The 27935-nt window shown below is 38.9% G+C and overlaps 1 protein-coding gene across 1 annotated transcript in view; it reads left to right on the forward strand.

Annotated features, from left to right (window-relative positions):
* LOC122814989 (potassium voltage-gated channel subfamily KQT member 1-like) overlaps window positions 1–27935 on the forward strand; it is a 1169537-nt gene that overhangs the window by 456846 nt on the left and 684756 nt on the right. Inside the window, exon 2 of the mRNA XM_044087244.1 lies at window positions 997–1123. Within this exon, the coding sequence (XP_043943179.1) occupies window positions 997–1123 (127 nt within the window). The remainder of the gene's footprint in view (window positions 1–996; window positions 1124–27935) is intronic.

Below are 27935 nucleotides of genomic sequence, written 5' to 3' on the forward strand. Positions count from 1 at the left end.
ATATAACATTTTATTAAGAACATAAATATTCAAGTCATAATCTCTAAAATGGTTTAAAGCACACTTCACAATGTATAAAATGTACCGATTGATTTATTTAATCTTAAAAGAAATTTGTCATAAAAGCTTTTGTATGATGAAAAGCTGAGGCAGTATTGTAATGATCAGGCTCCCTCTAGTGGTCAAAGTTTTAATCACACTTTCAGTTAAAAACACATTTAATCCAGACAAAGATGAGAACAGCCAAATTATGAAGTTCATTTTTAAACAAAGTTATTTTTAATTAAAATTATGTAAAGTTTGAGGTATACTGGACTTTGTCTGGATTACAGTCCTCGATCATACAATGGGAACCTTTTATTTATGTCTGTGCATTATTTTGTTTCCGGTTACTGTTGATCTCTACTCCTTATGAAATTTTATTTCTTATTTGTGGTGCTGCGGTAGCATTGTCACCTCACAGTAAGACGTTGCCCTGTTCGATTCTCAGCTAGAGCATCTTCTGTGTGGAGACATGCGTGAATGGGCATACCTTCGTTGAAGGTTGTGCATCAGGGATGGCAACTTGGCACGTAAAAATCTACTGCCAATCATTAGCGGACCGGAGTTCCGTTGTGGCGACCCCTAACCGGGAAAAGCCAAAAGACACAACAACAACAACAGCATTTAATTTAGTCTTAATTTAAGCTGAAATGTATTGTTTAAAGTTCAGTGACATACAAACAACATACAGCAATGTCAAACAAGAAACTGGACCAGATCTCAAAGATACGGATCACCTAATAATTGAAGACTGGATAATCATTTGACAGTAAGGCAGACATTAGTTAAGAATTCAGGACAACATTGCTGTAATTCTACTGAAGTATTTCAATCCAAGTTTCATTTTAGAGGTTTTGCATTATTCTTATTTGAAGGCTGTTTAATTCATTTTTGATTTCCATACTTTAAATGAGTATAAAATTTTCTCATTTTATTGTATATTCTTTTTTCTAGGAAATAGTGCTTGTGGTATTTTTTGGTGCTGAATACATAATGCGACTATGGTCTGCTGGCTGCAGAAGTAAATATGTTGGTGTCAAAGGAAGAATTCGGTTTGCAAGGAAACCTATTTCTATAATTGGTAAGGATTTTATTACATTAGCCATTGCTTATTTTTTAATTTTTTGTAAACGTAATGTTCTATTATTGGTAAGAGTTTTATTACATTATTTATTGATTAATTTACTTAATGTTTGTAAATGTAATTACTAGGTGACCCATATCAAACTATAGTTGTGTGTCAAATTGATTGAAAAAACTGTAGAACAAATACAGAAGTAATGAAATAGAACTGTAGTGAAAGCTGATGACTTCAAAAGTATCCCCAAACAGGTGCATTGTTAAATTTAAACAATTTAAACAAGCAGGGGATGTGGTGTTCGATTTTAAATACATTTAATAATAAAGTAATGTGTAGAGTTAATATAATGAAGATAACCAGTACAGAAATTACAAGAAATAAATGATTGAAAAAGAAAAATATAGAAAATTAAGTAGTGAATAGGCAATATACATATTTGCAACAGACATGAAAAATATGTCTAAAGTAATTGTGTGGACTAAGGTACAAAGAAAGATAAAAAAAATATTCAGATGTATAGTTACATTGGTTAGAAGTAAGACTTCTACATGAATTAAACCTATTTTCTAGAGCTGGGAACCTAACGATGCAGTTAAGAGAGATGATCAATTGTAATTTTACTGACTTATGAATGGAATAGTGGAAGAACCATGGAGAAGACTATAGGCTGTATCCAAAATATTTGTTTACTCTGGTTTTGAATCATACTTTTTCCTCATCAAAAATGTACCTTACTTCATGGAAAAAGAAGCTCACATGTCTTCACATAGAACCTAGGACTCAGCACAAACATTACCACTTGCATGAATTGATGTCCTCAGGTAGTACAATTTATGTGGCAGTGAGAAAATGCGATAGGCAGCTATGGCTGCAGTGGGATATACCTCATTATTGACTCATTAGCATATTTCTGAATCACACTTTTCTACCATTAATGTGTCACAACTACAGTAGTAGTGTTTTCCTGGGTAGCCCATGCAAACCATTGGCAAGGGCACCCCCATACACCGATAAGCACAGACTGACACACACACCACATACAGCTGTCAACCAATAAGTCCCACCAGATCTGATTATACTCATGACAACACTCACCCATTCACACACATGCATTGTATCAGTATGCAAACATATATACATACATGCACACACATGCTTCTAGATTCTTAGTTTCCTACCTAACCCCTTAGTGTGACAACCCAGGCAGACAAACTCACAGACACAGGTATACACCCCCCCCCACACACACACACACACACACACACAAACACACATATGTTCATCCAGCTTTATTGGCAACCCTACAAACATACACACAAAAGTCCACTCACACAGATAATTAGCATTAGCTGCTCCTGCATTTCTAGCATTAGCAACCAGCTCTGCCAACAGGACCGTCCTTAATGTTGAGGCTCCCACTGTCAGGTAACGTCAGTGGTAGAGCTTACCAAGAGTAGGAAACTGGGTATACTAAGGCTTTCTGTTCATGGTAAGCCTTTCTGAATCCAAGAGACTGACTGTCTTTCAGGAAAAACTGACTAATCAGACTTAGCAAATATTAGTCTTCTACTATTTTCAATGCCAGAGAAAGAATTTCCACTGCATAAATGTTTGGCTCACTACTTTGCAACAGAAACATAATCTCACAAAATCATTTTCAGCTGATGTGACAGTTTTTAAAGTATTAATCGAATACAGTTTGTGTAATGTATGTATTCCAACAGAAGCATAGCTGGTTCAATTAACGGCTTGGGCCAGTACGACAAACCTGCTCCCTTTCCCTTCAGCTCTTCAAGAGCAAACAAACAAAAAAAGCAGTCCATTGTGATATGCTGATTGCTACATTGTATGTGATTGGCTTATTATAGTTAGATCTATGCTCCTCTCAGTTCTTCCATTAAAGAACCAAAAAAAAAAGATGGCCAGATGAAAGACAACCTCCTCCCACCTGCCCTAACCCTAGCCATTCAGGTCCCATTTCTGTGCCTTGTCAACAACCTTCCTTCAAAATATTTAAGCAAAGACAAAGAAATACTTTCTTCTTCTTTTAAACTGAAGCAAACTACTTGCTACAAATGTACCCTGCTTGCACAAAGCATCTAGGGTTGCCACCAATCCATTTTTTTTCTGGACTATCTGGAAATCAGATTGATTCTCCGGTAGTCTGAAAAATACTGTACAAACTCTGGTATTCTGTTTCAAAAAAGGAAACAGACTATCAGAGTTTGTTAAATCAGCTGGCCTGATTGCACCTCCCCCTAACACTCTGCTCTTGGGGAAGGTGCCCTTTTCACCCCACCCCAGCTATGCTACTGTAGTACAGGAATTCTGCATGACTCAGGTCTATGACAGCTAGAGTCCATTAATTTGATAAATAGTGTCAGTGAGATGGATGCTACATTTTTGCTGTTCTTTTCTGAGATGTGCCAGCTGTTTTAAGGGAACTAGATAAAAACAGACCAGTGAGAAAGTGAATTTTTATCATTTATGTTTTGTTACATTATAAATAAAGGATGAAACATTTTTTTTTTTCTGATGCAGAAGCATGTTTTCATCAGGCAGTCAGAGGAGCTACGTTGCTTATTTCAGATATTCATATTATCTAGTTTTGCTCATTCTTTGGCTAATGCACAACATAAGCTGTTAAATACTGTCCACGCATCTTTGTTAAACTGTGTGGTTTAAAAATTCTGCTGTGAAACACTGAAGAGTTAGGAATGAATCATACAAAACAGAAATTGAAACATTGCTATCCTAAATACACAAAAGTAATGCTGAAATACAGAAAACAGTCATAAACAATACTAGCATTTTTTTTTTGCGTCTATATATTTGAGGAAGGTCTGCCACTTCTGTTATTTTTACTATCAGTTGTTCTCATACCCTAGTTGCAGAAACACAACACAAGATGATAGAGAGAGAGAGAGAGAGAGAGAGAGAGAGAGAGAGAGAGAGAGAGAGAGAAAGTGTAGCAAGATTTAAATAGAACCATGGCCAGATTCAATAAACCCTACATAGTCTGCTTACATTGTGTGCACATCACACTGTGACACTCACATGAAAGTGCACTGTTTCAGATTCAGTAAGCAGCTTTACATGGCATATAGAGCTGCACAAACAAGGTAAACACTGTAGCATGCTACTTACATTATAACCAGCTGAACTGCATGCTAATCTACCAATCCAAGATGAAGGAGCTGTTCAACAAGCTATCAAGTAACCATGTAGATGCATGCTAATCTACTAGTCCAAGATGAACGGGCTATTCAACAAACTATAAAGTAACCATGTAGATGCATGCTAATCTACTAGTCCAAGATGAAGGGGCTATTCAACAAGCTATAAAGTAACCATGTAGACGCATGCTAATCTACTAGTCCAAGATGAAGGGACTATTCAACAAGCTATAAAGTAACCATGTAGACTCAGTATTTGCTTTCCCTGCGAATTCCATAACCTATTGGAATACATCCATGGAAAGGAGTTTACAGAGAAAGAAATGTTAGGGGCTGCTGTTGCTTTAATTCATTTGTATGTGCAACAGGCTGAAGTCTATGCTGCTGCTGCTGCTGCTAATAGACCACAGCAAAGGAGTAGGGTTTTCAGACCCCATTTAACTTATCACAATCTCATGGGATGGAAATTGTAGAGTATTACAGGGTGGATAGGGACACACTACAGGAAGTCTGCAACCTCTGTCATCCTCAACTCAGACCCAAGGCAAGCCAAGGGAAACCCATACCAATGGAGACAAAGGTATGTGTAGCACTTATAATTTTAGCTACAGGAACCTTTCATAGACCAAAAGGGGACATGCTGTGGGTGTCACAGGCATCAGCATCCAGACTCCTCCATCAATTCCTGAATGCTATGCTATTCAACATGCCAGTGAGCAAACATATTTTCCCCATACTCCTGAGGACAGGACCACAAATATGCAGGAGGTCTACCTTGTAGCACACAACCCTGAAGTACTAGGTGTCATAGATTGTACACATGTAGAAATTAAGGCACCACCCAGGGAACAGGGTAGGCTCTACCTAAATAGAAAAAGTTTCCAGTCTATTAACCACCAAGTCGTGTGTAATGCCAAGGGAATCATCTTGAACATCTGTGCTGACAACCCAGGCAATTAGCACAACTCACATATCTGTTACACCTCCCTACTGTATCTGATGTCCACTAGGGGGAATATCCCACAGGGTCATTTACTGGGGATGCAAGTTATGCACTGGAACTGTGGCTGATGACACCCATCAGAAATGCACACATACCTGCTGAAGAGTGCCATAATGAGGCACATGCTCAAACCATAAATATCACAGTGTGCATTTGGGCTGCTGAAGTCATGGTTCTGATGCCTAGATACATCTGGGGGAGCCCTGCAGTACAATACAAATACATGTACTTAAATATTCACAGTCTAGGCAATGCCACACAACATCATCCTAATAAAAGAGCTTCAGCAGGATCAACAAGGGGAGGGGACACACATCCTACCACCAATGGCAAGGTTACCACAGCCACATGCAGGTGAGGAGTCAGAGGGGAAACCAACAGCTGCTGTGGGTGTAGGCAGATGTAGGCATGCTCAATATGCCCTTGTATTGGCAAACAGGCAATTCATAGCACACTCACTCACCACCTAAGAGGGTGAAACCTTCACCCTATGCACATACATATGGTAACATTGATGCTAGGCAATGCTCACAGCCTTTACCTACCCGTGTAATGGCTGTGTACTGCTAGCATCAGACAGAGTTAGCCCTGAACTAAAACTGTTGCACTACTAGATTTACAAGGTAGGTGTTGCACCTGGTATGTATTGTGTAATAATATGAATGAATGGCATATCTTTGCATGTTGTTACCTGGGAATGTAAGCAAGTAAAAGGTGGGGGATTTGTACATAAATGAATTTAAAATGGGACAGCAGAGACTTATGTGACTACATTGTGCTCTTTATCAAGTTGTAGGCCCCAGCTCTGAGCTACAACAGAATGGCATTAAATATACTGATTTCAAGGATTTTGCCAATATCCTGGCAGATCGATTCAGTGCCAACTTCACCCCCTCTCACCCCCTAAATGACCCATCTCAATACCGGAAGATTGCCAAATTCCAGTAATAATGGCCACACAGGTAAAAAACACACTCTCCAAAGCTAAGAATACAGAATCCATGGGACAAGATGACATCCCGGGCTGTATACTACATGAACTACAAAATTAACTGGTACCTCATCTAAGTGTCATGTTTAATCATACCCTCACCTCAGGCTTCATGCCCACTGAGTGGTGCACAGCTACAGTTATCCCTCTCCACAAGGGGGGATCCACCTTGGATCCCGGGAACTACTGCCCCATCAGTCTGACGAGCCTGATCTGCAAGGCCATGGAACATATTATCATGGAACTTATAAACAAAGACATTGGCAACCTTAAAACACTGGACCCCACCCAGTTTGGGTTCGTGAAGGGCTGGTCTTGTCTCCTGAACCTGATTGACATCTTTGATTCAGTCTCCAGAGCCGTGGACGAGGGTAAGACAGTCCACACAGCCTATCTGGACCTCGCCAAGGCCTTTGACACCATTCCCCACTCTGGAATCATAGATAAACTTACTAAGCTGGGCATTAATCCCTATCTCACACGATGGGTTGCCAACTGGCTTACTGACAGAACCCACACTGTAAAAGTAGCTGACTCCAAATCCAGCTCCAGACAAGTGACAAGTGGAGTACCTCAGGGTTCAGTCCTGGGACCTCTTTTGTTTGGCATCTACTTTTCTGAAGTACAGGCCAACACTGAGGGATTGTGGCTAACAAAGTTTGCAGATGACTGCAAACTGGGAGCCATTATTGAATCCCCAAATGGTGTCGATACTCTACAAAGGGCCTTACAGAAACAGATGCTTGGTGCCAGAGCCATGGGCTCAAGCTCAATGCCAAGAAATGTATAGTTATCCCCTTTGGGAAAAAACATGTACCCGTGAATTACCTCATAGGTGGCAGTACACTAAACCCCGAAAGTGTGATAAGAGACTTAGGTACACAGGTGGACAGTGGTCTCACCTTCAAAAACCACATCACTACAACAGTCAGGAAATCCTTCTATGTGGCACACCTCATCACTAAGGGCTTTTCATCCAGAAAAAAGGAGGTCATTGTCCCACTGTACTCATCCCTCATTAGACCCATTATAGAATACAGTGCCCCATTTGGTATGTACCTCTCAAGACATCTGCAACAACTGGAAAGGCCTCAGAAATACCTCACTAAAAGAATCACAGGCCTAAAGCAGATGCCCTATGCTGACCACCTTAAAAAACTCCAGCTATATTGTCTACTCCGAGGCGATCTCTGCTTAACATACAAGGCCATGTCAAACCCAGAGCTGTTGGACATGCTACACTTAAAGAAATCCCAATCCCTCAGAGCCACATGCTCCAGGGATCTAAACCTTGTCATCACAATAAACAAAACATGCTGAATGGATAGGTTCCTGACCCAGAGACTCCCCAGACTCTGGAACAGACCGCCCATACATGTCAAGCAAAGCACCTCTTTGGCCTTCTTCAAAAGGAACCTTGGTGACTGGATGGGAGAAAGGAAATTCACCCCAATGATCACGTCAGTCACCCTGCTAGACAGGGGCCCAGGGAAGTAAACAGTGTGGGAAGAAATAGCCAGGGAATTGTTATGGCTAGGCTTGTATAGGCCCTAGGGCCAATAGCCTAGTACCAACCTATGAATTAGGCATTAAAGATTCACACATTTATACCTCTCAAAAGTACTGATGGTCACCAAGTGTCCTCAATTTAGCATATTCTTTTGTACAGGAAAATCATTATAGAGAGAAGTTAGAAAGTGCTGAGACACATTTCAGTTTCAGACTTCACAAGCTTCAGAGGATTGTTAAAAATACTGATGCAAAATTATCTAACTTTCTAAGACCAAAATATGTCAAAGGTACAACAGCATCACAAATGCAGATATGCTAGGCATGAAGTCAGCTATGCACCCTGAGCATCAGACACAAATGTTATATATACCACTGAATCCAAAAAGTAGAAAACAAGGATATGGCACAGTTATCATCACTTGCACAGAGTTTTGTGTGTGTGTGCGTGTGTGTGTGTGTGTGTGTGTGTGTGTGTGTGTGTGTGTGTGTGTGTGTGTGTGTAGGTGGGGGGGGCAAGAAGCCTAGGATGACACAAAAGGTCAATGAGTGTGTGTGAATAAGAAAAAGAAGCAGGCAGACAGCCTGATAAAGGAACAAATGGCCAGTGAGACAAAATGAGCTTTAAGCTTCATGGCTGAACCATGTAACTGATATGTGTGTGTCTGTATGGGTCCTACATGTGAAATTGGTGTGTGAGTGTCTGCATGAACACTGCCATGCTCTGTGCTAGCTCTACTTCTTGGTATGTTGGACAGGTGTGAGCCATGTGTGATAGAGGTGGCAGTTTATCATTGTCCTACCTAACCATGAGAACTGGCTCTGCCAGGAGTTGCACTGGGACATATATACCCATAGTTAGATGCCCTGCTGCAACCTGAACATGACCTATGTCTACTGGATGAGCTCCCCTCAAGAGGATGCCCAGGACCACAGCCCCATGGCCTCCCACATCTGGGTGTGGACACTTCAACCTCTGAGGGAGCAGTGGAAGTAGTACCTCTATGCTAGTATGATTGGGCATGACCACATCAGCTAACAGCAGATGATGTTGCTGACCTATGCCGATGAGTATACCAGCCCCCTCCTAGCAGATGTTCCATCACAGACACCACACATTCCAGTGTGTCATTCATCTGATCCATTGAATCAGCAACATAGTGGAGATAGTCAAGCATGTCAGCCTGTGCCACATCTATAACCCTAACCATTTCTTTGGAGGACCTATGGGAATGTGCCCATTACTCCACAATGGCCATAAACATACATTGAATGGCACAGGAAGACATACCTGGATCAGGTGGAGGATGGAAATCAGGGCTCCTCCAAGCACCCCTAACAACACTCCTGTGTGGCACCTCACCCACAGTTTGGCTATGGCCAGACTCAACAGGAACTGAAGCTGCAGTAAACAAACTTCCCTGATCGAGGGTTTCACAGTCCACATGTCCAATATGTGAGGGTTCATTGGAATGGGTTGGCGTAGGCCTACTGGCTTTGTCCTATGGAATTACAGGGGATGGCTGAATGTCAACCTCAGTGTCAGATTCAACCTGTGCACCCCCTGTGCCTCTGTTTGGCCACCATCATCATCATCAGAGTCTGCTGATACACTGACATCAGGTGATAAGTGTCTTACACTTCCACTGTCAGGATCACCTGCGATAATAAGCAACAAACACAGGAAATAAATTAATAGCTATACTATTATAGTCAAATGTATGCTAACAAACTAACAGTGGTGCCACTACTACAGACAGTATAGCAATATACAGAACAGATATGACACCCACATCGCACAAGTGGATAAAAATCTATATTTCTTTGAACTGCTCGTCACTACTGACAAACAAAAAAATATTTGGCTTACCATGTGGAGATGATGCTATGCTTCCCATGGATGATGATCCTGGAAGACGTTAAGCAAACAGTAAGGACAACATTATCACAATTGACAGTAATACAGGGGGTAAAAAATTTTTGCCCCTTGTATGTCCATTAACAATACTTTTAACAAGAACTTGGATGACAAGTGCAACCTAAGCCCCTGTGTAATCAATCAGAATGTGTTGTTAACTGTATCAATCTACAACTCCATCCCCCAAATGAATTGATTGTTAAACAGAATGTATATATTGCTGTCAATATTTTACTATACAGGAATATTTAACTAATGAGATACACAAGTCTATCTGGAAGCTCCTATTGGGATATATTTGTTCTCCCTGAAACAGTAGCACCAATGTCAATTACATGCTGTTCTGCAGTTTCCAGGGAGCTATCTGGATCCCAGACAGTGGACAGGAACTCTTCATTTGCTGTTAGTGGTGGCTCTGTAGCAGGCCATCCCCTGGTACCCTCAGATCATGGGCCACTGGAGCTGCTCTCCTCTGTGCAGAAGAAGTCATGTGAATGGCCCTATGGTGCACCTGATCATATGTCCTACTGTGGCCACCTAGTGCATTCACATCAGCAACTATCTGCTGCCAAATCTGCATTCTGCCTGACATATCTCCACATGCCCTCTCAAGCAGAAAGGCACCAAGTTGCCTAAAAGCTTCCACAATGACCTGATTCTCAAGCTAAGTGAAGGGGGGGGTTGGGGACTGGGACACCTGAGTGCCTTAGTCCTAGGTGACCTAAAACACAACTGAAGGATAATACACATAAGTATCACATAACTAAAAGTGATGTTGCCAGGTAACACATAAAATGGTAACAGTTCACTATTACCCACTGGGGAAACATAAAATAGTCCAGATATTGAAAATAGAAAAAGGAATAGTGTGAATGAAACATATTGCAATCACAAACAAAGCATGGTTGGATCCAAAACAAGGAAATTAACAATAGCAAAAATATGTCATTTCTGCCAAAACAGAAAAGCAGCTTTGCTCCCCTACCTGCAAAGAACAGGCAAATTACACATTTTGTTAACAAACCATCAGTGAAATGCTAAAAGTGCTATCAAATGAACTGTCCCTGAAACATGTGTATAGAGTTAAGAGAGAACATTCCATTTTAAGCAATTGCCAGTCATGTCTACCTGTGGCCAGCGCTCCCCTAGAGGTGTGTATGGTCCATCCTAGAAGGCTAACACCCCTATGTCATTGACGATATAGGACATTTACATTTCACAGAAATAACAATAAAAGAGTGTACACAGAAAAACAGTTGTAACATTAGCCCTTGTGATGACAGTTAATAAGGCTGCTCATCTGAGAAAGTGAAATGCCCTGACAAACATGCTTATGCCACCAGTAAACTTCTAAGAAATGCATACAGATAAAAGTAGTATTTGCTAATATATATCTTAAAAGATTTTTCTTAATGACATTTCACAATATGCATTTTATAGCTGAAAAATGCAAGCATACCTTAGCTAGGTCAGTAGTCTTCTGTGTAGATTTATCCCAAAGCGATATCCTCTTCTGTGTTATCCACATAAACAAGTCTCCTCACCTTCAAGTTCCCTGGCCACATGTTTCCCTTTTTATGGTATAGATTCAGGGCTGTGAACATGGTGAAGATGCATATGAGGTGTGAACTCATTAGAATTTCTGAATCTCAATTACTTGGCTCCATGTAGCTAATGTAAACATAGTGCAGGTACTCCCTCAGTGTTTGCTGCTAATGGGTTGCAACTGTGAATGTTGACTGGTTAGGAGAAGGAAAACACAACAGCAATCCAGACTGCCATAAATACAGTGGGTGTGTCAGTTAGGTTAGACTTACAAAGTGCAGAAGTAATTGCATCAAGGTTTTAAATGTAAGTAAGCAGCAGACATTTCACAGTTTCTGTTCAGTAACATCCAACCTCCCCATCGTTTGTTGTTTGTATATTATTGCCATTTAATATCCTCACACATTTTCAGGACAATGATATAGAATGCCTTACAGACTGCATGTCTCAGATTACTGCTTAGATAAGACAAGAATGTACAACAAACCCAGAGAGATGAGACATCTACATTTCAGCAAGTGGTAGTATCAAGGGGTAATTTGACAATTATATGTAACTTGCAGTCATCAGCACATTTCATTAGGCATAGGTCATTATTAGTTGTTTGGAGATCAGTGAAGTATATCCTAAACAGCAGTGGTCCCAGCACTGTTCGTTGAGGTACACCACTAGTCACTTTTCCTTTTTGCTGTAAAGGCTGCTACTTTAATTATGTGGGCTCTACGTTTTAGCCAGTTTCCAAGCCATCTTATCATATATGATCTACATTTATACATTTTAGTTTGTTAATTATGCCAGAAAGGGGTATAGTGTCAGAGGCATTGGGCTAGGTCCATATAGGTTATGTAGACTGCATTACCTCAAATCACAGTGTCTGTTAACATTTTCAGAATAATTCAGCAGTTAAGCAGGCATGATCTAATTGGGCTGTAGTTCCTTGGGTCAGCAGTGGATCCCTTCGGGTGTAGGAAGCAAATTTCATTTTGTACTCACAAGCTCTTAGCGCTACCCCCCCCCCCCACTTGGACACCTATTACTTAAAATTGGACACTTAATAAATGTAAGTACCATTTTCAGCTGTTCCCCTAAAACTATTAAAAATCTTGTTTTTAGATTGGCAATGTTGGACCTGTTGTTTAAGGCATTCATTTAAACAGCTGTAGACATATGACCTAAAAAAACTTGTTGATGTGATGCTCAGAAAAAGAAATGCACTCAGTGGAGTACAAAGAGTATGCCTGGCTACACCCTTAGACAGAGAAGAAATAAAGCTGATGTATTTCATGCTTTAGGGACATAGCTAGTAGCTAAACTTCTGGGAAGGACTTAAGGTTGTAACTTTGTGTAGTCTCAGCATTTTCCAGCCTCTCATATCTTGTAGGAGTGAAGGCAGGTAAACTACCTGTAGAAGCAAACTAAAAAAGAAATGCCACTGCAGAAAAATCCAAGTTAGAGCAATGTTGAGCAAAGAATGTGATGAATTCTTAGTCAAAGTTAAAAATCCTTTATAATGGAGCTGGATGAAGGCTTTGTTACATTCAAATAAAACACACAAACATTCAGCTAATAAAGACTTGTTAACAATGGGCTTGGCACTGTGCTAGGTGTGGTGGCAACTCATTGCCCATAAGCTCACCTATTTTGGATTGGTGAGGAAGTCTGCCCCTTTATTTGCATACCAGGAAGTTCAGACATATCAGAAGTGATCTTAAGTTCAACAAGTTTAGGAGGAGTTGTGCAAGGGCATGTTTGTCTTTTATTATTATAAAATCAGGCATGTTGTTTGGTCCCATTTATGTGTTATTTTTTGGCTTTTGGTAGCACATGTAGGATGTGCTCCTTTAAGATTGTGTGCAGTACTAATGAGTCAGGGAACTGCAGAGTTTGAAGGCTATCCCTGGAGTGTAATTTGCCCAAAACATATCTGCCAGTATGCAGCAAAGAACACCACAGGTACCAAAAAATAGAGTTTTATTGAGCGCTTTCATCTCAAAATGCAAGACTTCTTCAGAACAAATAAAAATGGTAAAACCATTGTGTTAAATATACACACTCCTGCCTACTAATTGGTTAATCACTAACCACACATGCCCCCAACTAATTAATTTCCAAAGAACCATTAAACTAGAAACATACCCCATGAATACCATAACAGTCAAATAAAAAGCATAAATATGCATTCAAAACATAATCACAAAATTCCAAAAATAGCATTATCTACTTAGATACTATAAAATATTTATAAAAGATTCCAAACATAAAAAGCAGCTTTCAGTTTCAACAAGAGACATGTTGAAAGTCTATCATTTAGTCCAGGGTGAGTGCAAGCATTTGTCCTGACCTGCCATATTAATTCTAAAAATTCAAGATAATCATCAGAAGGGCCCTCACGTTGCCCAAGGTCAACATTATCAATGACACAAAATTTGAATGAATGACTTGGATGGTCCCTGATGTGCCTAAAAAGGGCATTTTTCTCATTTTGGTTAAGTATATCATAGGTATGTTGCTAGTCCCTCTGTTTGATAGCCCTCTTGGTCTTACCTACGTAAAACCTATCACATAGTTGGCACAAAGTGACATAGACTACCCCTTTGGAATAGCAAAAGTATTTCTTTTTTGGTCTTAATGTACCAAAATTACAAATTTTTATTTCTTTTGCATTAACCATGAATTTACATTGGGGGAATCTGCCACATTTGCAGCTACCCCTTACAGTCAAAGTAGTAAAAACTTTTTCCAGCATGCCTTTAAAAGAGGTGTCCTTCTTATACACAATGATAGGGTTGTTGCCTACCAAGTTTAGTACCTCCTGATCAAGTATAAATACATTCCAATGTTTCAAAATAATGCTAAGAATGTCAAAAAAATTGATGGTAAATGGTAATATTAAATCCCTCTCAAACATGGTGGTATTTTCAAGGGCAACAATCTGTCCTTAACCAACCCTGCCCCCCCCAAAAGTGCACGATAAACCCCTGTAAGACCTTTTACTTTTTACTTCCTTCATAATCTTAGTGACAAACTTCACAAGATAGCCCCTTTTGGTTAACTTACCCAATAAAGCCATACATTCATCAAAAAATTTGTCATCTTCAGATGTCATTCTGGCTAGTCTCACATATTGCCCTTTTACCAGGGCCTTATTTTGGTGTATAGGATGCCAGCTGTCGAAATACAAAAATGTATTGGAGTATGTAGGCTTCCTGTACAACAAAGACACAAAAGTCTTACTACAATAATCCTTTTTCAAGGTAACATCAAGATAGTTTATGGTGTCTTCATCAACACTCATTGTAAACCTCAAAAATGGGGTAGTAGAATTCAAATAGTCAAAAAAGGTGTCCAGCTGATCCCGCCCTTCCTTCCACAACAGGACTATGTCGTCAAGGTAATGACCGTAAAGTACCCAAGAATCTCTAAAAGATGAGCTCAGTACAAACAGGTCTTCCCACTGAGCCTCTCACTCCTGCTCAAAGATCTCCTGGCTTGGCTGCAAGGGACTAGAGAGACGGTATTTCATTAAATCTTAGTGCTTCTAATGCAGCTGGATGTTGGCGTAACATATCAGGAAGTGCTGCAACTAATGGTGATGACTTTTTAGTAACTGAATGGTTGAGACAAGATGTTATTTGGGGAAATGAAAGCAGCAGCCTTGGAGGTAACCTAGGTACTTTGGACACACAAATTGACACATTTTGGCAGCTTGTTTTTCAGTATAAGAAGCTGGAACTAGAAAACTGTTATTTAGGTGAATGTCCTCAGCGTGAACATGTGCCCAAGGGTTTGCGGATGTGGAGATATCCGACTGGACTTATCAAAGACTTAGCCTTGCATCGTGAACTGATCGCTTTATTTAACAACCAAGGCTATGATTTGCTTAAAGTTTTAATGGCTGATAATGTATCCAAAATGTCTAGTCTTAATTCTGAAATATGTAAACTCGATGTTAACATTAGAAATGACTTATTGTTTGTGCATAAGGTAAACGAGTTTAAGGCTGTTGTAGACAATGTGTATAGGTATCTCTCTGAATTAAAAATGAGAAAGGAAAGGAAGTTGGTGAGGGATAAGAAGGAATATGACATTGGACAAGCTTACCCTGATCCTCCTTTGGGACAACAAAGTACTCAAGTGGAGGTATTAACTAAAAATAATGAGACAGATTTTGAAACAGATGAACATGACAACACTTCTAGTAATAACACTCACCCTTTAGGGGTTCCACCTCTGAGGGGGTCACAGAGACTTATGAATCAGAGGAATGGTCAATGGAATCAAGACATGTACACACAACAGTACTATCAGAGAGGGAGGGGGGAGGAGAGGGGGACAGAACTCATCTTATTACAGGAGGAATTAAATGTGAATAGTCATATAGAAACTTATCAAATGTGTACTGCTGTGAATAACACTGACAGTGATTTTTCAAATATATAACTTAAGTCAGGTCCCTGTTACTACTGCCTGGGTGAATTTGTTTGAGAAGGGACTAAGTTTTGTTCCTGCAAGGAAGGCCAATTTGGTCGAGAATATCCTGCAGTTAAAAACCGTATAACAGGAAACTGAATTTAGCCTTGCATTTCAAAGATTCCAGCAGTATGGTTCCCTCTAATGACAATTTAAAGAGACCGAGTACATTCATCCCCCTTACACATCCCATGGTGGGACTGTTTGAAAAACTATGTGAAACAGATATTAGGGAGAATATCTGTAGGATGAACATGTATGATAGTAACAACTTGACCCATGATGAAACAGAACTCCTACAGCATATTACTATGAGTAGATCAATTAGAGTAATGAAACCAGACAAGGGCAGGTGGTTAATTATCATGGACACTAACGACTACATTAGTAGAATGTTAGAGATCTTGTATAGTGACATGTACACTGAGATCTCTCGTCATGAGCTTAACGTCACTTATAGAAACATTGATTTGGTGATCAATGAACTTATGTTAAATGGACAGATCAGCTTAGAACACGCTTTTTTGGAAATGTTACACCCTAGGATTCCGACTATTTTCGGAATCCCCAAGATTCATAAAAGCATTAATAATCCACCCCTCTGCCTGATTGTCAATGCTAAGGTGTCCAAGACTTTTTGTCTAGCCAAATTCATTGATTCCAAGCTTAAACATGTTTTACAACATAGATCTTTCTTATTTAAAGATCCATGGGACTTCTTATCCAAGATCAGTCAGGACTTATATGAAGACAGGTTATTAATGGTTACTGTAGACATTTGTGACCTTTTTTCTGTTATCCCACATGACCAAGGGATTGAGTGGTTATATGATTATTTGTGCAGTAACACTGATTTGGACCATAACACCATTCTGACAGTCAGGACCTGTATGGAACTGGTTTCAGATAACATTTTCCTGATTTTTGAAGGGCAACTATTTAGGCAAACCAAGGTGTTGCCATGGGTGCCTGTTGTGCACCAGTGTTTGCCAACATAGTATTGGCTCATTGGGAAGACCTGTTTGTACTGAACTCATCTTTTAGAGATTCTTGGGTACTTTATGGTCGTTACCTTGATGACATAGTCCTGTTGTGGAAGGAAGGGAGGGTTCAGCTGGACGCCTTTTTTGAATATTTGAATTCTACTACCCCGTTATTGAGGTTTACAATGAGTGTTGATGAAGACACCCTAAACTATTGTGATGTAACCTTGAAAAAGGATTATTGTAGTAAGACCTTTGTATTTTTGTTGTACAGGAAGCCCACATACTCCAATATGCTTTTGGATTTTGACAGCTGGCATCCTATACACCAAAAGAAGGCCCAGGCGAAAGGACAACATGTGAGACTAGCCAGAATGATATCTGAAGATGACAAATTTTTTGATGAATGTATGGCTTTATTGGGTATGTTAACCAAAAGGGCCCATCTTATGCAGTTTGTCACAAAAATTATGGAGGAAGTGAAAAGTAAAAAGTTTGACGGGGTTTATCATGCACTTTTGTGGAACAGGGTTAGTTTATTACAAATTGTTGCCCTTGAAAATACCACCAAGTTTGAGAGGGCTTTAATATTACCATTTACCATCAATTTATTTGACATTCATGGCATTATTTTGAAACACTGGAATGTATTTACACTTGATCAGGAGGTACTAAACTTGGTAGACAACAACCCTACCATCATGTATAAGAAGGACACCTCTTTTAAAGGCATGTTGGAAAAAGTTTTTACTACTTTGACTGTAAGGGATAGCTTCAAATGTGGCAGATGCCCTCAATGTAAATTCATAGTCGATGCAAAAGAAATAAAAATGTGTAATTTTGGTACATTAAGACCAAAAAAGAAATATTTTTGCTATTCCAATGGGGTAGTCTATGTCGCTTTGTGCCAACTATGTGATGGGTTTTACGTAAGTAAGACCAAGAGGGTTATCAAACAGAGGGTCTATCAACATACCTATAATATACTTAACCAAAATGAGAAAAATGCCCTTTTTAGGCATATCAATGACCATCAAAGTCATTCATTCAAATGTTGTGTCATTGATAATGTTGAACTTGGGCAACGTGAGGACCCTTCTGATGATTATTTTGAATTTTTAGAATTAATATGGCAGGTCAGGACAAATGCTTGCACTCACCCTAGACTAAATGATGGACTTTCAATATGTCCCTTATTGAAACTGAAAGCTGCTTTTTATGTTTAGAGTCTTTTATAATATTTTTATAGTATCTAAGTAGATAATGCTATTTTTGGAATTTTGTGATTATGTTTTGAATGTATATTTATGCTTTTATTTGACTGTTATGGTATTCATGGGGTATGTTTCTAGTTTAATGGTTCTTTGGAAATTAATTAGTTGGGGCGTGTGTGGTTAGTGATTATCCAATTAGTAGGCAGGAGTATGTATATTTAGCACAATGGTTTTACTATTTTTATTTGTTCTGAAGAAGTCTTGCATTTTGAGATGAAAGTGCTCAATAAAACTCTATTTTTTGGTACCTGTGGTGTTCTTTGCTGCCTCCTGCTTTACTTGTTACTGGTTCATTTTGTTTTTTTGTACTTACATGCCAGTATATTTGCAGTGTCCTTTAGGTCAGAATTGGTGATACCATTTTGACTTAATTCAGAGCACTGCCGGCCTTAACATAACTAAAGAAGGATTTTTAGTTGTCCTTGGCCCCAGCTGCCAGTTTTATATTTGCTAATCCCTTCAGTAGAATCCTTAAGGTAAATGAAGTTATATTTATTGTAGGATTTTAAAAGTGTTTTCTTCTGTTATAGAGCTTGCTAATGGTAATGGACTGCCCGAGTGGATTGCATTTGAACTTCTGAGTATATTTGGTTCTCACAGAGACTATGTGTCCTAAACATTTTTCCAAGTGGAAGCAAAGCTCTAAAGCATAATTAGCAGCTGCAGCTTCACTGCGCCTAGTTATTATGAGTAAATGTGGACATCTAACCCTAGATTAAAATTGCTGTCCTGACGTTTTTAAATTCAGATTTGTTGACTGGTGGGGTTTGTGGTTTTAAGGAAGAAAGTTACTTATTTATACACAGTGATGGGGATGCTGTAGGAGTAGTACAGCAGGGGGTTATATTGGGAAGGATGGGGTCTTGAATGTTATACCCCACAGTGAACTCACCCATCAGTTGTCCTCAAGCATTATCAGGAATGTAGTCCAGGAATCTTTGGGTGTACCCAATCTTAGGTATTAAACAGCACAGGTAATCAATGGGTAACTGAAATCCCCTATTAAAAAGAATTTTTTTATTATGGGTGTTTTAGAAAATGCATTCACAAATTTCTCAGTCATCTGATGTTAAGGATTATAAGTCGATAGTTTATTTTGCTGAGTGTAATTTGCAGTTCAATAAGTTTAGCATGTGGGTCTCTAGGAAATGGCATAGAAATTACATGATCCCTGACAAATATGGAAATATTTATACATTCCCATGAGGCCTGAATGCATGGTAGACACCGAGCCCTGTTACAGAGACAGTTCTGTCTTTCCATTGAAACCAAATGTGGGTTACAACACAGATATAGATATGTTCAAAATGCAAGAGATCCTCAATGTTTGGCAATTTGTATTTAGACTTCCTGCATTGAGAATTGCTACATTCATATAGTGTCAGTTTAAGCACTCAGAGAAAAAGGTACAGAGATGCATGGAGATACATATGCATTCACACACAAAACACAAAAACCCAGCCCCAATTAACTGTACAATGCAACCATACCCTCACACAATTTTTGCATGATTCCCTAAATAAAACTAAAATTATATTTCAGATGCACACTTCAACAAATATTACTAAAATAGCATTACTCACCTAAATAAGAGGCAGTAGCACTTTTATTGGGTTACCATTGGAACAATTCATTATTCCAGAACATTCGGTCTTCAGGCCAGCTAAGTTAAGCTAGTCTTCTGCTACCCTCAGTCTCCCTGTTAAAGCCATCTCTGACTGGTTTACACATTGTGAAATAAATTGGCTCTGTTTGCAGTAATAATTTAACACTTTTCGATCTTCCTTCCACTTCCTCCCATGTCATCTTAGTTTGTCATTCATTCTTTTCAAACTGATTGCCATTTTTGCTTTACAACGTTATGCTCACCCCACTCAATATGTTTATTACTGTATCCACTTTCATTTCCCCCAGTCCTCATATCTGTGCTACCTTCTACTTCACTCCTGTGCCATTATAATAACCAGAGCTGTAGCTACATTATCTTGCATACTGTGCAGTTTCCTGATCTCCCAATCTGGCATCCCCTTCAGCTCTAAAAATACTCCTGTCTTACTTGAGAATAAAGAAAAAAATGCTCACAAATCTAAGAAGCAGCTTGCTACAATTCTAACATCACATGGGAAGTGCTTAAATGCTTCAGCCATAACTGTCTGAAATACCATACTGGCATTCATTTCTGAATGCTGGCATTGCAGTACCACCCCATAAGAATCTTAAGATCATGCACCCTAACTATTTGTACCTTGGGAAGCTATCCCCTTTCTCCTTTTCCCTGCCCTAGCTACACCTCTGTAATAGCTGCCATCAGCCCATCAGTTATTCTGTTTTATCCAGTACTGGCACTGCTTACCTAAACAGGTTCTCCTGCTTGATTAAACAGCTCTGGTCTCTGCATTAAACCATGTAACCAGTGGTCTGTCAGTGATTATTACTATTATACAATAGAACTTTTAAAACAGGATGTCTAACCCTTTTTAGTAGCTCAGTAGCGTGACACTTACTACAGTAGTTGTGTCTTCAAACTGAATTGGCTTAGCAGAATGTTTTTTTCCATGTACTGCACATGCATTTGGAGTGCAGGTTTCAATTCTGGGGAACATAACTGTGATCCTTGGAATAACAGAACTGCAAATGGGAAAGAGAGAAACTATTACATGGTCTGAAGTCGTGGTAACTTGGAGTGTTTCCCCCACCTCTGAAGTCCAGCAATGCAATATCAAAGTTAATATAAATATGCAGCAGGGAAGTACTCCCCATTTCATAGGTTAGTACTAAGCTAACTGCCCTTGTGAGACATTTTAAGCCCACCCAGTTATCCTTTGTGAGACTCAAACCCTGCACTTTGTGTTTGTAAGGCAAACATCTTAACCATTAGGCTACTCAACCAACCCCAAAAACAACACATTCAGGGGTAGAGGAGTGGTGAATCTGTCCTGCAAAAATGCTTGAAATATTTCAGAATTTACTGATATTCTGTTTGAAAGGCAGTATATTTTTTTAAGAGTCAGGACTCATACAGTTAGATCCTGCACTTCTGATGGGGGGATGCATATATTTCTGTAGGAGCATACACTTGCATAAAACAAGGGATAGCTAGCTTTTTTCTCAATAATTGGTAGCTGTTTGTTTCTGGTATTCAGATTATAACATCATATTATTAAACAAAAACACTAATATGGGAATTAAGAGGGTACAACGACTACTTCAGATTTCTAGCACTGCAGATTTTAACTTTTTTAAGCTGAGTGTGATGCATTTGCTGCTAGAGTGGCAAGCACAGATATACACACACACACACACACACACACACACACACACACACACACACACACACACACACACACACACACACACACAAAAACCACATTTAGATAAATGTTTCAAGTTACCTTAAAATGGTTTTAGAAAGTAATTTTTGCACAAGAAAATTAGAATAAATGTAGATACAAAATTCTTAAAGCTAAGATATAGCATGCAAATACAACATGTCATATTTCATAAATTCAAGGGACTGTAGCTACTCATATGAAAATTAATGGAAAAGATTACATTTTGCATTAAATGTATATACCTTTCAAAACTCATAAGTGCATTTCCATAAATATGAATATAATAAGTTTAGTACTTGTGGCATTTTTAGTCATCATGAGTGGTTATTTTATTACAAGTCACAGTATGCCTTAAACTCAAAAAAAAAAAAATTACTAGTATCTTTTCAGATTACTAAAATTACATCTAAGAAGGGAAATGAATGGAGCATTAAACATTCTAGACAAAGCTTTCTCCCAGGTTAAAAAAAAAAAAAAACTAAATAGGTTTAAAGATTAGATTTATTCTTGATCACAGGGCAGTTAAAAGGTAAACTGATTGCCTAAGTTTACTATTTACTTCTTCAGATCACTGAATTTGGTATTAAAGCTCAAAGAGAAAAAAAAAACATGGAATAAATCCCCTTCAGATCTATCTATCAACAGTCTTCTCAGAATATATTGTACAGGAAAATTATAGACTTTTAATGAAGAGGAAATAATTGAGGCATTATTAAGGTCTAAACTACCATATTGCAACTTAAGCTGCAGAATCCTCAAGATATCAAATGTAACATAATGCATTCCCATTCCACTAAAACTAAAAGAAAAGCTTTGGGGGAAGAGGGATAATCCTTCTCCTCTTCTTTTCCCAGTTAGGGGTTGCCCCAGCAGATCATCTCTCCACTCATGATTGGCAGTGGAGTTTTACAGTGTCAAGTTGCCAGTCCAACCTTCTACAGAAGGCACACTCTCACACCTATGGCCAATTTTAAAGTGTCCAATCCACTTACTGCATGTCTTTGGGAGGAAACTAGAGCAAGCCCATGCAACTACAGGGAGGATATGCAGACTCTGCACAGAAGGCACCCTAGCCGAGCATCAAACCAGAGAACCTCTTGCTATGAGGCAGCAATGCTAACCACTGCACCACCGTGGCCACCCTGGAAAGTCCCTCTCTACCCTACACTATTTCTAGTTGTATAATAGCTCTGAGGTCAAGTAGTTATGGAGAAAGAGGACCAGTTAGCACTATGTGAAACTGATCTCAACTCTTCTGTAGTTAAGGAGCCTCATAAGTAACTGTTAAAGTTGATACATAATGTAACAGTAAACATCGTTACACATGTAAGCCCCCATAAAACACAAAACACCAAAACCACATCAGTAGTTCAGCTGCCCACTATGACTAAGAAACCATATAATAGTTTTTTTGATAGGATAGGTATTTGTGCCTAAATCCAAATTAAAAGGGACTTGCAAAAATGGATATGATATGTTGGATGTTCAGTTTTATAACTATCTAAATTTGCCTGCCTTAAAAGTCTATATATGAAACATTAGACTTTTTATAACAAACCTCACAGAAAGAAAGTATATGATGAGTTGCTTCTCAGTCAGCAGTTTTACATTGCTTGATATTTTAGTTAGGAGTAATCATCATAATTATTGAACAAAATGGCTAGCCATAACATTTTACTCAGGAAATGAGTTATTGTTAAAAGTCAACATACTTACAAAGCATCTATAGGCTAATAAATCAGACAATTTTTTAAGGAGAGAAATTAATCTTCTACACTCAAGATATGCAGACAGAAAGGAACTTTAACTTCTAGTTATGAGAAAATTATGGATACATGTGTAAAGTGCCTGTTACCTGTATAGCAACTTGAAGGTTCAATTATTCCAATAATACAAGTAGTATAGTAAGTTTTCTCACTGTGTGTAGTAAACAGGATGAATGACCCTGATTTCTGTGGTACAGACTCATTTTTTGTGCCAATGTAAATGTACAAACAGGATCATATAAGTAACAATAAAGGTTCACCTCACTTTGGGAAACATTATGACAACATAGATAGAACCAAGAGATGAGGAATCTCAAAGCTGAATGGTCTACAACTAAATTATACTGGTGAATCATTCAGTATTCTTTGAATGACATACCAGCTTTGAAAAATGAAGGTTATGGCTTGTGATAAAGGGATGTGTAGGAAAAACAGCTGAAGTTAAGCTAAGATGGTAATAAAGCCATATAAAGGGAAACTGTATATAACATATACAGATATACAGATATGCAGAGTCATCTCTATGAGCTTTTAAACTGTGTACTCGAGTCTTATAGCCTTCTACAAGATAACTGAACTGAGATATACATGTAGTCCAAGAATATCAGACAAAATGCATCAATGTTCTTGTGGAGAACTGTGCCCCTATACACTCCCTAACATGGACTCTTTTCCCTTCATATTATTTATCTCTCTATTTATTACTTCTGAGTTTGCATTAAATCAAAAAAAGGTATATATACACATCAGCAATATATATCTGCTTGATCTTAACTACAGAAATGAATATTCTGTCAGCAGTCAGTACATGAACATCTGAATGTTACTGCTTCAAGAAAAAATCATATTCTGATGTAATGACTGCAGGCATCTGGTGGTAACGCATCAGCAACAACAGAATGCACAAAAACCATGTGCTAAAAGGAGTGCTGGATTATTTCACTAAAGTCGAAATTACCTGGATTGTATGGGTCTACGGAGACAGTGGTATGAGGTCCAGGGTTATGTGCATTGTCAGAGTCATAGTACGATATTCTAACTATTATTCTTCCTTCTATCAAAATATTTGCAAGCAGTAAATGCTGCATGTCTTTATTAATAGTAAGTGGAGTACAGAGGATATTTCTGAGCTGATGAGAGACTGGATAGTGCACAACTGCAAGGAAATAATTTTGTCTGAAGTCTGTATGTTAAGCAAGAAGCTATTCAAGATCAATTATATAAACACTAAACAAAATTATATCATGACTAATTTACTTTTCTGAATGAAAAAGTAGGCTAGATGGCATTCAGTATCCTGGTAAATGATGCAAAACTATGCCTAGTACTTGAATGAATCAAACGTATACAGCATAATAAAATAACTACATAGGTTAAACTGGTGTGTTTATCTTTATGTTTCAGATGACAGTGATTAGTGATGTCAGACAGTCACATCTAAATAGCCTGTAATAGTGCAGTGTTTCTGATAAGGAGGGAAGTATTTCAATGCATTTTTATGAGCATGCCGAATTATGCACACCTTCTAACAGTCCATGGAAACACACCTTCTTAATGAATTTTAGAACTGAAGGTATTCTGTCTTCATGCACTTAATGAGTGTACAACACTTTTTAAGGATATCATTTGTATTAACTAATACAACTGTCCCTTTGGTAGCTCTTTTCAAACTTGGGATTTAAGACTTTTCTGGTATAATGATATACATTATCAATCTTCAAGATGCCCAACAGAATGTAAAGCTACTACTGGATGAAAGTGCCGATGAAGCAGTTCACGAAGTCACAAAATTAGAATAAGTGATGTAGGTAGAGAACTTGATCAAAGTAGTATAAATATGGATGAATCACCCATAAGGTTTCAAGTCAATTTATGACAGGTGTTCAAAATATCCAACTTTTACTAGAATAACTGTTTAACTCAATTGTTAAGAGTAATGGCTCATTAAATCAGTTTGCAAACATAACTTGAAAAAGATCACTAATGGGCTTATAAGGCAAAAATCTGATTTCATTTTAAATAGATTAATCTGCCATGATCTGACATTGTATTCTAGAACCTCTAGTTGGAAGGAACCATTAGTAATGTTTTAAGCTTTAATGTAGAAAAGCTGGTGATAACATTGTAATTGCATAAAAGGTAAATATACAAAGGTGAGAAAGGAATTAATGTGACCAGGGCCATTGACGAGGGCAAATCTGTGCACACATCATACCTCGGCTTAGCAAAGGCTTTTGATACAATCCCACATTTGGGGATTACCAATAAAGGGTGGCCTAATGGTTAAGGTGGTTGCCTTACAGGTTGAGTCTCACAAGGGGTAATTGGCTAGGCTTAAAATGGCTCACAAGGGCAGTTAGCGTAATACTAATCTATGAACCTAAATTGAAGGCAAACTCTTTTGGTATAAGATGGGTTGCCAACTGGCTAACAAACCAGACACACACTATCAAAGTGGGTGACTCCACATCAACCAGCAGACCTGTTATCAGTGGGTTGAGACTGGGGTCAGTGCTGGGCCCCACACTGTTTGGTATATACTTCTCAGAAGTTCAGGTCAAAACTAAGGGGTTGTGGCTGACCAAGTTTGCAGACAGCTGCAAACTAGGAGAAATTATTGAATCCCAAAATGATGTCATTATACTCCAGGAGGGTCTCATGCAGACCAACGACTGGTGCATTAGTCACAGTCTCAAATTGAATGCAAAGAAATACATCATCATTCCCTTTGGCACAAACAATGTCCCTTCACACTATTAAATCAACAACAACCTAAGTACCTACAAAGTAGCAAGGGACCTGGGATCACAAGTTAACTTCAACTGCAATGTGTCTACTGTAGTAAGGAAAGCTTTTTACGTAGCACACATGATTAGTAAAGACATTGCCTTGAGAGCAAAAGAGGTTATAACCCCTCTATACTCAGTACTTATCTGGCCCATAGTTGAGTATAATGCCCCATTCGGCATGTACCGTACAAAGCACCTGTAGCAATTAAAGAGACCTCAGAGGTTTCTAACACAGAAGATCAAGGGGCTCCAGTGTGTGTGCCTTACACAGACCAACTAAAGTCTCGGTCACTATACTCTGTATTGTATAGACTTCTTATGGGAGACTTATGCCTGGCATACAGAGCAATTCAAGACCAAACCTAATGAACTTGCTGCATATCCATAAATCAAACGGGACTAGGGCTGCCCATTCCAAAGACTTAAATATGGCCTGTGACTTAAATAGGACATGCTGGAGGGACAGATTTATCTCCCAGTGACTGCTGCATCTTTGAAACAGGCTGCCAGTTCATGTGAACAGAGCACCTCTGTGACACTGTTCAAGAGGAACCTGGATGAGTGGATGGGGCACTGTAAATTCTTACTGGGGATAGCACCAATAAATCTCCTCAACATGGGGGTCTATATTAGAACACCGAACATTAAAAATTTTGAGTGTTCTAATATCGACTCGTTTTCAGCGAATGCTGAAAATATCGAAGAAAGAAAAACAAATTTTTTCCTAGGGAAAGAATTCGGTTGTCTGTTTCTGTTGCTTCAGTATTTTCAGAGCTGTGGTGGAAAGTTACAAGTCGGGTTCAGGTAAGCGTGCGATTGTGTGGACGTGAGGGTTAGGGTGGGTTAGGTGAGTTAGGGTTAGGGCACGGGTCAGGTAAGTGTGCGATTGTGTGGACATGAGGGTTAGGGCAGGGTAGGTGAGATAGGGTTAGGGCACTGGTGAGGTGACTGTGAGATAGTGACAGACCTTAGGGTTAGGGTTAAGGTAAGTGGATAGTTAGTGGTGTATGTATAGTTTAGTGTAGGGTTAAGTGTAAGGGTTTAGGTGTATGTGTGTGGATTGCTGTTTGTTTGGTGTGCTTGTGTTGTATGTATGCGTTTTGGAACAGCACATTTTTTCCCTAGGAAAAAATTTGCTGTTCTGTATGTTCGATGTTTTAAATTTTCGATTGATAGGGTTCGATATTAGAACACTCGAAATTTTGAAAGTTCGGTGTTCTAATATAGACTCCGACATGGGCAGTCATCACTAAATGCAATCTTGGGTATCGACTAACATTTCTATGGTATTACATTTGGATGAAATGGCCAGACTTAAAATGACCTCCAGACTCCGGGTGAATTTCTGATTTCCCATTCACTCATCTCGGCTACACGTGAATAGGGTTATGGAAGAAATCAGCTTCACATGGATGGTAAGGCTATCCCAGAGGAAAGAAATTCTCTGAGACACATACTTGTCCCTCCAGCATGTGATATTTATGTTGCAAGGAAAAATCAAGTCCTTAGATTGATGCTATTAGTTTTTCCAATGTACAAAATGCTCACCAGAGCAGGATCCAAGGATGTCTTTTATGCCAGGCACAGATCCATATCAACAGTCTGTACGAAACCAAGTACAGAGATAGTACTTTGAGATGATCTGCATAAGACATGTTGTTTACACCCTGTATTCTTTTTGTGAAGAACCTCTGTGTATGTTCCAGTTGCTGCATGAATTTGGTCAGGTACATATCAAAGCATACCAAAGGGGGCATTTTACTCAATGATGGATCTGATGAGGGCTGAATAAAGAGGAACAATGACCTGCTTGGATCTAGATGCTATGTCCTTCCTTATAAGTTGAGCAACACAGAATAATTTCCTTACTACCTTAGTCACATATTATTTGAAAACCAGGTTACTACCCACATATGTCCCTGAATCCCTCACTACTTTGTCCATTCTTAGGGATGTGTTATCAGTGAGGTCATTTCCTAGAGTGGTCAACTTCCCAAATGGTACTATTATGCATTTTGCGGGATTGATTTTTAAGCCATGGCTTTGGCAATATCTA

The sequence above is a fragment of the Protopterus annectens genome, chromosome 11.part0, assembly GCF_019279795.1.
Source record: "Protopterus annectens isolate FY-2018-M chromosome 11.part0, PAN1.0, whole genome shotgun sequence".
Taxonomy (NCBI): Eukaryota; Metazoa; Chordata; order Ceratodontiformes; family Protopteridae; genus Protopterus; species Protopterus annectens.